This window comes from Sapajus apella, unplaced genomic scaffold (genome assembly GCF_009761245.1).
Source record: "Sapajus apella isolate SASKATOON/1434 unplaced genomic scaffold, GSC_monkey_1.0 scaffold76, whole genome shotgun sequence".
Classification (NCBI taxonomy): Eukaryota; Metazoa; Chordata; class Mammalia; order Primates; family Cebidae; genus Sapajus; species Sapajus apella.
In genome coordinates this window covers 8,344,431-8,356,788 of record NW_022437016.1, presented here as the reverse complement: position 1 = coordinate 8,356,788, position 12,358 = coordinate 8,344,431, and the positions used below count along the sequence as shown (strand labels likewise).

Genomic DNA, 12,358 nt, shown 5'->3' with positions numbered 1-12,358 from the left:
GAGTCTGAAACTCTTGGGATCTAATCCCACTCCATTAGTTACTAACTTTGTATCCTTTGGGAGTTTACATCAATTCTCTAAGTCTCAGTATGTACATCCCTAAAAGGACCTCATATGCTCACGGTGAGGATTATTTCACTATATGAGAGTACTGTGTAAGATTCTGTGAATCCATCAACAAACAAGACTGATGAAGTCGCTGATCCAGGGAGCTTAAATCTAAAATATACTAACTACACAAATGATTTGAACAGAGAATGAAGTTCAAACCAGTGTTGTTTTTAAGCTCTTGAATAAAAATATCCCCCAAGGGCAAATACTTCTGAATGCTGAAGAGTTTTCTGTTTCTCCAAATAGCAAATGGTTAAGAATTGTATTAATTTGAAGACACTGCTATTTGGTTTTTGTACTATTATCTTTTCTTACAAGTAGTTTGAAGTCTGGCACATTCACTTTATTTGTTTAAAATGACAAATTCAAATGAAGCAATGGTTCAGCAGCTCCATTTCACCTCAGGCAGGATTCTATGGCAAAATGGTCTTCAAGTTTGATCTAGGAAACTCACTGGGCCATCCCTTAGAGCATGATTCTTACTTCTTCTAAACTAGCCTCATATATCTGACTTGTTCTCAAAAATGTTTATACAGACATAAAGGAAGAGCTTCCCTCTCACATTTCTTGAATCAAAAATTTAAAAGATCTTTCAATACTCCCCTCTAAAGACTATGCATGGCACAATTGTATGAAAGGGCTGTGGAGCTCCCAAGATCATAAATGATCCTCTAGAATAATCTATTTAGAATGGAATTCCTTTTAGATCCTCTATCAGAAGTGGAACAATTTTTCTACATCAGGTCACTGATTCATAAAAGGGGAGAAGTTCAATGGATAGCTAAATGAATTTTGAGGAACACTGTTAAATTTTAGGTTAGGAGCAGGGGATCTAAACTCCTCAAGAAATAGTAAAATATTTCAGTCCCATAAGAAGTCTCACTTTAAGAAGAAAGAGGGAGAATGTGAGAATTAAAAGGCCTGGAAAAAGGCAAAAGTACAGACAGGCAAGTAAGGACAGAGATAGAAAAAGATTTATAAAGAAAAAAAAATCCCAAAGGCACAGAGAAAAATACAGACATTTTTGAGCAACACACAAGATGGTATTATATACCATCTTGTGGCCATTTCAGATATTGCCACACCAAATTTAATTCTTGCACCTTTGCAATGGTTAGAGGCAGTGGAATGGGTTGGAAAGCATTGGGAACACACAGTCGGAGCCTGCATTCTACTAGGGTGCTGTCACTATACAGTTGGTACAACTTGGATAAGTCACTTGATTTGCTCTATTGTATCTCACAGGTATTATGGGGAAGAAATAAGAGGCTTTTAAGAACTGTATCAATACTACAAATTACAACAATATCGTAATACAAATTACAACAATGGCTGGTGTAGTGGCGCGTGCCTGTAATCCCAGCACTTTGGGAGGGAGAGTTGGGACAATCACTTGAGTCCAGGAGTTTGAGACCAGCCTGGGCAACACAGTGAGACCTTGTCTCTACACAAAATGAAAAAAAATTAGCTAGGAAATAGTGGTGCATGCCTGTAATCGCAGCTATTTGGGAGGCTGACATGGGAGGATTGCCTGAATCTGGGAGGTCAAGGCTGCAGTGAGCCATGATTGTGCCACTGCATTCCAGCCAGGGTGACAGAGAAAGACCCTTCTCAAAAGAACAAAAAACACAACAATGACAACAAAAGTAGCTATCTATTTCCTAGAGTGGCATGTGAGGCAAAGTATTTCCAATTCTCACCTTATTCAGGAAGTATAGTTAACCCTTGAACAACATGAATCAGAGGCGCTGACCCCCTGTGCAGTTGAAAATCCATGTGTAACTTCTGACTCCCTCAAACTTTACTTACTAATGGCTTACTATTGACCAGAAGCCACAGTGGTAACATAAAATAAATTAATACATATTTTGTATGTTATAGGTATTATATACTGAATTCTTATAACAAGCTAGAGAAAATATTAAGAAAAATCATAAGGAAGAGAAAATATATTTACTATTCATTAAGTGGAAGTAGATCATCATAAATGTCTTCATCCTCGTTGTCTTCACGATCAGTAGGCTGAGGAGGGGGAGGAAGAGGGGTTGGTTTTTCTGTCTCAAAGGTAGCAGAGGCAGAAGTGGAGAAGGTAGAGGTAGAAGGGGAGACAGGAGGCATACTTGGTATAGCTTTTATTGAAAAAGTGGACCCATGCAGTTCATACCATGTTGTTCAAGGGTCAACTGTACAACTGAGTAAACCAAGCCACAATTTACAAACATTTAAAAAATTATGGAAAGGAATTTCAGTGAGTTTTACAGCAAAAGTTACCTCTGTAAATTCCACATGAAAAAGTTCAAAACCTTGTTTCTGAACAAGCTTTTGGAACCACGTATCATGAACCACCCTTTCGATGTCTAATGGGCTCAAGCCACAGATCATCATGTGCACTCCTACCTCACGCAAGCCATGGAATGCAAGGCTCATGATGCACTTGCCAATTACTTTTCCTAATTTTCAACTGGCAAGTTACCACTCAATTACCTCTTTGTCAATAACAGGTTCAACTACTGTGTGTATCTCTCTTAGTATTTTTTGGTATTAAGTATAGCTGCCAGAAGATAACCAATCATCACTAACTAAACTGTACATACCATATCTCACCTTCTGGCAGAAAAATCCCATCTTTCATGTTCTGGTGAATCTGTAGGTTTTTCAGACTGTGAGCCAATTTCAAGAAAAACTACTATCCCACTTGAAATCATGTGCAAATAGAGGGAACATCCAAAGTGTACCCCAAATGTGCAAAGTTCTCCAGGGCTAGAAAGGATTACATATTTAAGCACAAAATATATGTGCTGTGCAGACACACTGAAGGCAGCCTTGTCAGACTTAACTCATTGATGGCATAGGCAAGGAAAAAAAAGACATTAGATACTACCTATCTGGACTTTCCTCGCCTTTCCGTATACAGAAATAGAGGATCCATATCTTATTAAAGTGTTTCAAGCTAATGTAAATCAAAAAGGTGAAACTTCTGGCTGGAAGCTATATTAAGCTTTGCCTAAATCCATGTTAACTCTTCTTTGTAAAACGCGTGGTAGAAATTCAACAGTGTATTTATTCATTCACTTACTCAAACAATATTTATAAGCCAGATCCTGTTCTTGGTGCTGTGGATTCAGCAGTAAAGCAAAGGGATTGTCTCTTCTGCTGCAGAGCCTCCATTCCAGTGGGGGAAAATAAGATAAGGTAAGGAAATAAGGGCATAAAAGGTTGGGGGAACCGCTGCTTTAGATGTTCCTATTTGAGAAGGCATGGATACATGAGCTGAAGACTGGATGAGGTGACAGTGAGGCCATGCAGACATTCAGGAGAACATTACAGTAGAGAGACTAACCAGTACAAAGGTCTGAGAACAGCAAGGAGGCCAGGGTGTCTGAACCGGAAAGAGAAGGGGGAAATGTGTAATGGGAGACAGAATCAGAGTTTAAGGAAAAACTCTAAAATCCAGTGAATCTTTACGTATAAAACTGTTGCCATCACAACGACAAAAATTTAAAAAAGAATGGTAGGCCAGTCATGGCGGCTCACGTGGTTCACGCCTGTAATCCCAGCACTCCGGGAGGCCAAGGTGGGTAGATTACTTGAGGTCAGGAATTTGAGACCAGCCTAGCCAACATGGTGAAAATCCTGTCTCTACTAAAAATACAAAAAAGTAGCTGAGTGTGGTTGTACGCCTGTAATACCAGTTACTTGGGAGGCTAAAACAGGAGAACTGCTTGAACCCTAAAGGCGGAGGTTGCAGTGAGCCGAGATCACACCACTGCACTCCAGCCTGAGTGACAGAGTGAGACCCTGACTCAAAAACAAACAAACAAACAAACAAAATAAAAAACCCAACAAAAACTAAAACCAAAAAAACCAAGAGGGGCACAGTTAAATAAACTGTGGCATCGTGGGGCAAATTCAAGCAGAGGAATTATATAACCATTTACAACCTATTATTTACACATAATATCTCAGTGAGGAAAATCCACATAATTGCATGAAAAAGGAAGAAAAATAATATTGACTATATGAACTCAATTATTTAAGAAGGCATAAAAAAACATTTGGAAAGAAAAGCAACAAAATTGAATGCGGGATGCCTCCGGGTGGTGGAAATGTGAGTTTTCAGCAAAGGAGAGATGGGATAGAGAACAGCCAGGGAGGGGGCCCGCTGTGGGAACAGGAGAGAACGATGATGGTTAGATTAGGATGTTAATAATGAAGGTGGTGGTGATCAGAGTCAGGATACATTCTGACGACAGGCACAGACGCGGACTGTGAGAAAAGAATCAAGAGGACAGGGACGTTTTTGGCCTGAGTAACCAGGTACCCCTAACTGAGATGGGGATACTAAGAAAGGAGTAGATTTTGGTGGGAAAGAAATCATGAGCAAACAAGAGGCAGCATCCTCTTTCTTGTATGTTGAACCAGGTTGAGGTGGGAAGACTGACTCAAAGAATCTCAGAACTCACTTGGTTCTATGCTCTGTGCAAACCTATTCTCTTTGAAAATATTACCGCAGAATGTTTGTTATCTACTTAACAATCAGGGAGGAAATAATTATAGTGGTAGGCATCATTTCTTGAACTCTTACTACCAGGCACTATATTAAACACTGTACATATGGTACTGTAGCTAATTCCCACATATAAAAGCACTTTAACCACAGTACACAGCACATGGTAAACTATCATTAACTGTTAGCCATAATACCTGTGAATTATGTAACATTTTAACTGGAATGGAAACTGTGATGATTATTTTAATTCCTAAAAGTTCTATTTCCATTTTTTTTCCCCAAATCTACCATTCATTTTATATCATGATTTCTAGTGTTTCTCAAGCAAATAGGTAGAGTTTTTGTATTTCTTCCTTTAACAGATAGGGGAGCCATTCCAAGGTCCTAACTTTATCCAAAGGCCTCACTTTCTAACTGCCTCCTAAAGGCCCCAAATCATATGCACTATGTCTGTGTGAGCATTAAACCCCTAATACCTACACATGGTTCCACACTCCCCTAAGATGTGTTCCTTCAGTTTACACAAACTAGTTGAGCTACTTTGTTTTAAATACTTGTGCGTTTCTCTTTTTTATTTCAAGTTCTTCCAGGTATGTAAACATTTCTTGGGGTGTATTTTATTTAGCCTCTCTATGTGTTAAAAGAAGACCAGGCTGGGCACAGTGGCTTAGGCCTGTAATCTGAGCACTTTGGGAGGCCGAGACAGGTTTATGAGGTCAGAAGATCGAGCCCATCCTGGCTAAAATGGTGAAACCCTGTCTCCACTAAAAAATATATATATATATAAAACATTAGCTGGGTGTGGTGGCACATGCCTGTAGTCCCAGTTACCTGGGAGGCCGAGGCAGGAGAATCGCTTGCACCCGGGAGGAGGAGGTTTGCAGTGACCCAAGATTGCGCCACTGCACTCCAGCCTGGGCAACAGAGTGAGACTCCGTCTTAAAGAAAAAAAAAAAGGGTAATCTGGGTTAGTTCAGTATGACACATAGTCAGAATGAGAAGTAAAACATTACAGATGCGGAAACTAAGCCCTAAATAAGTGAGCCCAGGGAGGTTGAGTCTACAGTGAGCTGTGACTGCACCACTGCACTCCAGCCTGGGTGACAAGAGTAAGACCCTGTCTCAAAAAAAGCCCACAGAAAATAAAATACAGTATTATGGTAACATGAACACAAGAAGATCCTGTATCTTTTTACTTTAAAAACTGTGCAAATCACAAATAACATTTGAAGTGATAAAACTGAGTTTTCTTCATGTATTAATAGCTTCACTGTAGGGAATTTCTGACCATAATAACTGTTGAAAGTTAAGGCCAGGTGTGGTGGCTCACTCCTATAATTCCAGCACTTTGGGAGGCCAAGGTGGGAGGATCACTTGAGCCTAGGAGTTGAGGCTAGCCTGAGCAACATAGTGAGAACCCAAATCTCAAAAAAAAAAAAAAAAAGGTAAAAAATTAGCTGGGTGTAGTGGAGCATATCTGTAGTCCCAGCTACTCAGGAGGCTGAGGTGGGAGGACTGCTTGAGCCTGGGAGGTCAAGGCTGCAATGAACTATGATTGTACCACTGCACTTTAGCCTGGGTGACAGAGCAAAACCCTGTCCACCACCCTCCCTAACAAAAGCCAGCACAGAAGAAATCATGAAACCTGAATTCTGCCACTAACTAGGTATATGACTAGGGAACTACAACCTCTTTTTGTTTTGGTTTGTCTTCAAAACAGGGATATTAATACTCTTCCTACAGTTTGGGAGTTGGGGGGGCAATGAGATTTCATTCATGGGATTGTAACATATAGGAAAGTATTTTAGGGAAAAAAGGCTAAGAGTTATACAATACAGAAGAAAACATCATCATTAATATTATTATTTATGTATTATAAATATTAACAGCTTGATCAGGAATAGTGAGATACTAACTGAAAAACAAAATCTTAACTAATGCAAAATTATTTTACCTTCATGTTGCAAGCTAATTCCATTAGTTTTTTTGCATTTTCTTCTGAGCGGTATCTCTTAGGAAGCTGAACCCTAAAGAACTTCAAGGCACCTTCAAAGTCTGTCAACAGCAGGTCATCTTTTGAAGTCTCGAAGTAAGAAAATACAAACACATATAGAAAAAATGTGTTGCTGTAAGGATGCACAAGAAACTTTTTATATTCCCAGCACTGTTACAGTCCCCAGAAGACATTTCTTAGCTTTTGTCAGAGCCACCTGCATACATCCACTGTTGGGGTAATGCCAGAGCATAGTGACTACTTAGAATGAGACTACAATCAATGTATTGCAAGGGCTAAACAGGGAATGACAGATAACTCGGCTTATAAATACCTTTAATAATCCAAGGGCAACATTAAAAATAACACTTATTCCCTGAAAGAGAAGAGACAAAAAGAACACTGTCAGTGTTTATATCTGGACTATTATGCTATCTGTCCTCAGAATACCCCACATTTTTAAAGAAATTGTGAAAACTTTAGTAAGGAAGGAAACGTATTATCTCAAAACTACCTTGAAAAATAAAAACTACAAGACCACTGAAAAGCTGCTTAAAGACCCAGTTTCCCATTTTTCTGAGAGAAGAGCTTTTCTTGCCCTATTCTCACATTCAGTCATAAGAAATGCTTTTGCAAAGTATTCCATGCTTCTAAACCAAAAGCAGTCATAAAGTTAGGATCTATCAGGAAATAACTCTTGGGGGATTTTTCCTTTATCTTGTGCTGTCCCAATCCATGTACAGCAACCACTCTGTTGATAAGTCCTATATTCCAGAACTGAATCTGCTCAGGGCGTCTTCCATTCTGCAAATCCTGGGGCTAAGAACAAAGGAAGGGAAGCACTAACATCTGCTGATCACGTTAAACTGCTTAAGCTCCTGGGCCTCAGTTTCCCTAACTAATACTCTCCTAAGGGTTTTCTGAGATAATTAGCTAAAAAGTTTATGTAAATTATTTAGCATGCCACCTGGCCCTTAGTAGCTACTTAACAGACAGTTTATATACTAGTGAAAAACTAGATACAATTTAAAGGTTTGTGATTATAAATTGGTTACATAAAGTATGGCACATCCAAATAATGGGATACTTGGCAACAACTAAGAAAAATGACATATTTGGTAATATTTATTTCTTCTGTTTCTTAGGATATTTCATGCTGAGTGGTAGATACAAATTCTTTATGAATTTTTGTATGTTTTGAATATAGCATAATTAAAAAGGATAGTACAGATGTGTATGTTCAAGTATATGAAATTTAAAGAGAGGATACCAAAGAGTATAAATAACAATCATATTTTTAAATATACACGTACAGAACCATAATATATATAATATTCCATATGGAAAACTTAGGATTCCATATAGAAATTATATATACCAAAAAAAAAAAATTACATATACACATATATGAACACACAAAAAAAGCTGAAAGGATGCTACTTTTAACCAAGCTGCTAAAAGTAGCTAACCTCTAGACAGTGGGATTTGAAGTATTCTTAATTATTTTTACTGAGCTTTTCTATAAATATGTATTATCTTTGTCATTAGTTATGTTTTTCTTAAACAAATACACACACCACACAAAATCCAAAATTATGTCATGGCAAAGATTATTTACTCTAATATCTATCTTCTTTTTAGTAATAAATCTCCTAATTTTTAGCAAATTCCTGCTCAGCTTATTTTTTTTTTAAAATCTCTCTTGCAGCTAGGTATGGTCATGTAAGTAAGTTCTGACCATAAAGTGGAAATACTGGATGGAGCTTCCAGGAAGTCTCTTTTAAAAATAGAGGATGGGCCGGGTGCAGTGGCTCATGCCTGTAATCTCAGCACTTTGGGAGGCCGAGGCAAGCAGATCACCTGAGGTCGGGAGTTCGCGACCAGCCTGGCCAACATGGAGGAATCCTGTCTCTAGTAAAAAATACAAAATTAGCCGGGTGCGGTGGCGCGTGCCTGTAGTCCCAGCTACTCGGGAGACTGAGGTGGGAGAATCATTTTAGCCCAGCAGTTCTGGGCTGTAGTGCGCTATGCCAATCGGGTGTCCGCACTAAGTTCAGCATCAATATGGTGACCTCCCGGGAGCGAGGAACCACCAGGTTGCCTAAGGAGGGGTGAGCCGGCCCAGGCTGGAAACAGAGCAGGTCAAAACTCCTGTGCTGATCAGTAGTGGGATCGCACCTGTGAATAGCCACTGCACTCCAGCCTGGGCAACATAGCAAGACCCCATCTCTTTAAAAAAAATAAATAAATAAAAAATAAAAATACAAAATTAGCCAGGTGTGGTGGCAGATGCCTATAATCCCAGCTACTCAGGAGGCTGAGACATGAGAATCGCTTGAACCCAGGAGGTGAAGGTTGCGGTGAGCTGAGATCACGACATTGTACTCCAGCCTGGGCAACAAGAGCGAAACTCCGTCTCAAAGAAAGACAAAGAAGAAGAAAACTAGAGGATGCACCGTCTTCCATCCTCTAATCCTCCTGGCATGAATATAGATATAATAGTTGGTGTTCTACTCCTCCGTGCGGCTAACAGCCAGAGTGTAGAGAAGAAATGTTACTGCCAACATTCTGACTTTTTTCACAAGAGAGGAAAAAAGCTATTTTTTAAGATCACTGTTATTTTGGGTTTTTTCATTCAATATAGCCAAATCTAATATGAACTAATACAAATGTCTAATTCAGTATATCTTTTCATATCAGAGTATACCTTTAACAAATATGATCATTAGCTTTAGTCCAAGGAAAAGTCACTTAAACCTAGATTTCTTAGCACTAAAATAAAATAACTGCAGAGATCAATTTGGTTTTGACAGAACTGACACTCAGAACAGAATTTGTTCTCTTTAAATACACTATAAACAAAAGCCAATGTGCTGTGGCCTCTGATACATACCTCACATAAAAGCAGGTCGATGATATGGAAGACCATGTAGAGAGGGAATTTTGCAGTGAAAAGAGTAAGAAACCACTGGGAGGCATACATGTGCGCTTCAAGGCTTATATCCAGGAAGTGGTTGTATAGGTCAGGAATGTATTCCTGAAACAGTAAACTAATTAGTTTTGGGCACATATGCATCTGTTCACTTCCTACTAAGGAAGCTCATAAATCTACCAGGAATCGGCCAAAAAAGTAAAATACTTGTGTTTTTCTAAAAATCTCCAAAGTGCTCAGAACACTCATCATCTGGTATTAAGCTGGCACTCAACTCTTCTTTCCAGACCACAAACTAGTTCTAAAGAAACAGGAATCCCCAAAATGGTGACAAGTATTTGGAAAGTCAGTTTTTCTTTCCAAGCTATAAAACATTTGGGAAAGTTTGTTTCACTTTTGTTATGAGATTCCTAACCAGTCAGCTTCAGAGCCTTGGGGAGTACTTCTTGACTGAGCTGGCTGTGGAAAAGGCCCCTACAAAGTCATCTGATCTTTTGGGTGTTTATCAGCTCACATCCATCAGGTGTGAAAGTTTAACACTTTGTTAAGCTTCCATCATAATCACGTAGTGATAAAAGCCATCCTTATCCAGGGATGGCTAAGACAATCACCACTGCTTCCTGGCACCATTTCCTCAATTTGGTGCTCCTAAGTCCTGTACTCTTTATCAAGCACACACTGATTTCTCTTTTTACCTGCATGAGGCGCTCCAACTGGTAAAATTTGCAATGCAAATCTTCAAAGTTTTGCTTGAAAAGTTCTCTGAGCCCATAGTCAAACATGATCTTGACCAGGACACTGAATGCCTGTTCTTCAGGCATCTGTAACAGATAGGCAAGTGGTTGGGTGGGTAGGGGAGTAGTGGGAAATCACAAACATACAAAAGTTTTCTCAGTATATTAAATCCAGCTTTCTACTGTATTACCAGAAAATTTAGTGCTATGCAGAAACTCAGACCTAAGGTTGTGTTTAAAGCATTTATTCACTCAGACAAGGAATAGTTAATGACTACTCTGTCAGCATGGTTCTTGTCCTCGAGGAGTCTCCCACACAACCAGTATTAAAATAACTGTAATAGGAATTAGGTATCAGTGATAATACAAGAAGAGGAAGGCCTGTGTCTGCCTAAGGCAGTCAGAAACAGACTTTGTAGGGAGGGCAGAATTTGAACTGAGCAGAAATAGGCTGATACGGTGTAGGTGTCATCTTTCCCAAATCCTGGGTCCTCTGTTTAACCATTTTTCCTTCCTTAGCTGCTATTTCATTCTAGCAAAATTGTTTTTCTTCCTCATTGTTAAAAACATAGTTTATTATATAAGAACCTTACACATTCTAAGCCTCGCAGTAATGCTTGAAGTACTACAAAATCCTCCTTCACTTCTATTTACATTGCTATTCATTTATAATAATACCTACATTTTCCATAGTTTTATGGAAGATTATTTCCCTGAGAACCTGGCAAGATATTTTCAAAAAGGAAGCACTGTAAATGTTATTTAAGGATTGGTGTGAATGTAGCAAGCCTTCAAAAAAGTCAAGAAGGTGGGCAGGCTTCTGTGGAACAAGATGATGGAGGCGGGCTGAGCACAGAAATCACTGAGAATAAAGCAGAACTAAAGAGCAACTCAGATTAAGTAATAAGTGAGAAAAGCACAGCAGATCATTACTGGAAAGTTAGGAGTATTTGGGGCAAAAGTCCAGATCTTTGAAGTCTTTGTCATGGAAGGCAACTTCACTTTGCCACATGCAAGGAGATGCGGCCAACCCATAGTGGTGATTCTGACGGCAGGTAGCCCATCTCCTCTCACTCTAGAGCAAACATTTATAACACTATAGCAAGCCAAGAGTTCAAAAACAAGACATGGAGGGTCTGGATTGGGAAACCCATTTTCAGGGGATAAATGTCCCTGAACTGAAAGTGAGAATGAAGATAAACCACCCAGGCTTGTGGGACTTTGAGATATAAAGTCTCATTAAAACAACAAAACAAAATAGAAACCCGAACTCTTTACTCATGTCATAGCTTTATCATATTTTTACGTGACTACCAATAGCAACAAGCTGGGTTCAGGTAAGAAAAACCAAAGTATTTTTGTTTTACTTGTACAGGTTGAGCAACCCATTTCTGAAAATACGAAATGCTCCAAAATCTGAAACTTTCTAAGCACTGACATGATGCTAAAAGTATTTAAATGCTCATTGGAACACTTTGGATTTTTGGATTTGGGATGCTCAGCCAGTATAACGCAAATATTCAAAAATCCAAAATCCACAACACAAAGTCCCAAGCATTTCAGATAAGGGATACTCAAACTTGCACTGCAATCTAAATAAAATGGCTTCATACCCTTAGAGAAGCAATATTCAGACTCCTTACCTGGCTCCAAAGCCCTCCCTACATCTCTCCTCTACTCCCAGTCACTCAGGATACTCCAGTCACACTGTCTTCCTTTCAGTTCTGCCCATACAACAGGTGTTTCTCCAATTTAGGACTTCTATATACTGTACTATTCACTTTGCCATTAACACTCTACTCTCTACTCCCTTGCTTTTCAAACAGGTCTATTATTTTCGTAACAACATTTTAAAAAGTTAACCACCACAGAAAACTATAAAAGAAAATGATATCCCTTATCATTTTCCAGGTTGCCCCTTAACAGCCACTTCCCCTGAGAAGTCTTTAATCTAAATAAGACTCCCTTGTTACAATCTCACACCAACCTTTTTAAGCCTTCATAGCACCACTGAAAGTAACAAATTATATGCTTGTGTAATTGTTTAGAGCTAGTCGGATTCACCAGCTCTGTATCCA

At 39.0% G+C, this 12,358-nt stretch overlaps 1 protein-coding gene across 7 annotated transcripts in view; it reads right to left on the bottom strand.

Moving 5' to 3' along the window:
- The window catches only part of RABGAP1 (RAB GTPase activating protein 1), a 172,820-nt gene that overhangs the window by 21,215 nt on the left and 139,247 nt on the right, over nucleotides 1-12,358 (bottom strand). For 6 of the 7 annotated variants that reach the window (XM_032251608.1, XM_032251609.1, XM_032251611.1 and 3 more), the window contains 4 exons: nucleotides 10,242-10,367; nucleotides 9,508-9,651; nucleotides 6,949-6,990; nucleotides 6,576-6,704 (listed from right to left, as the gene is read on the bottom strand). In XM_032251608.1, the coding sequence (XP_032107499.1) occupies nucleotides 6,576-6,704; nucleotides 6,949-6,990; nucleotides 9,508-9,651; nucleotides 10,242-10,367 (441 nt within the window). The remainder of the gene's footprint in view (nucleotides 1-6,575; nucleotides 6,705-6,948; nucleotides 6,991-9,507; nucleotides 9,652-10,241; nucleotides 10,368-12,358) is intronic. The other variant, XM_032251610.1, reaches the window with a different exon arrangement.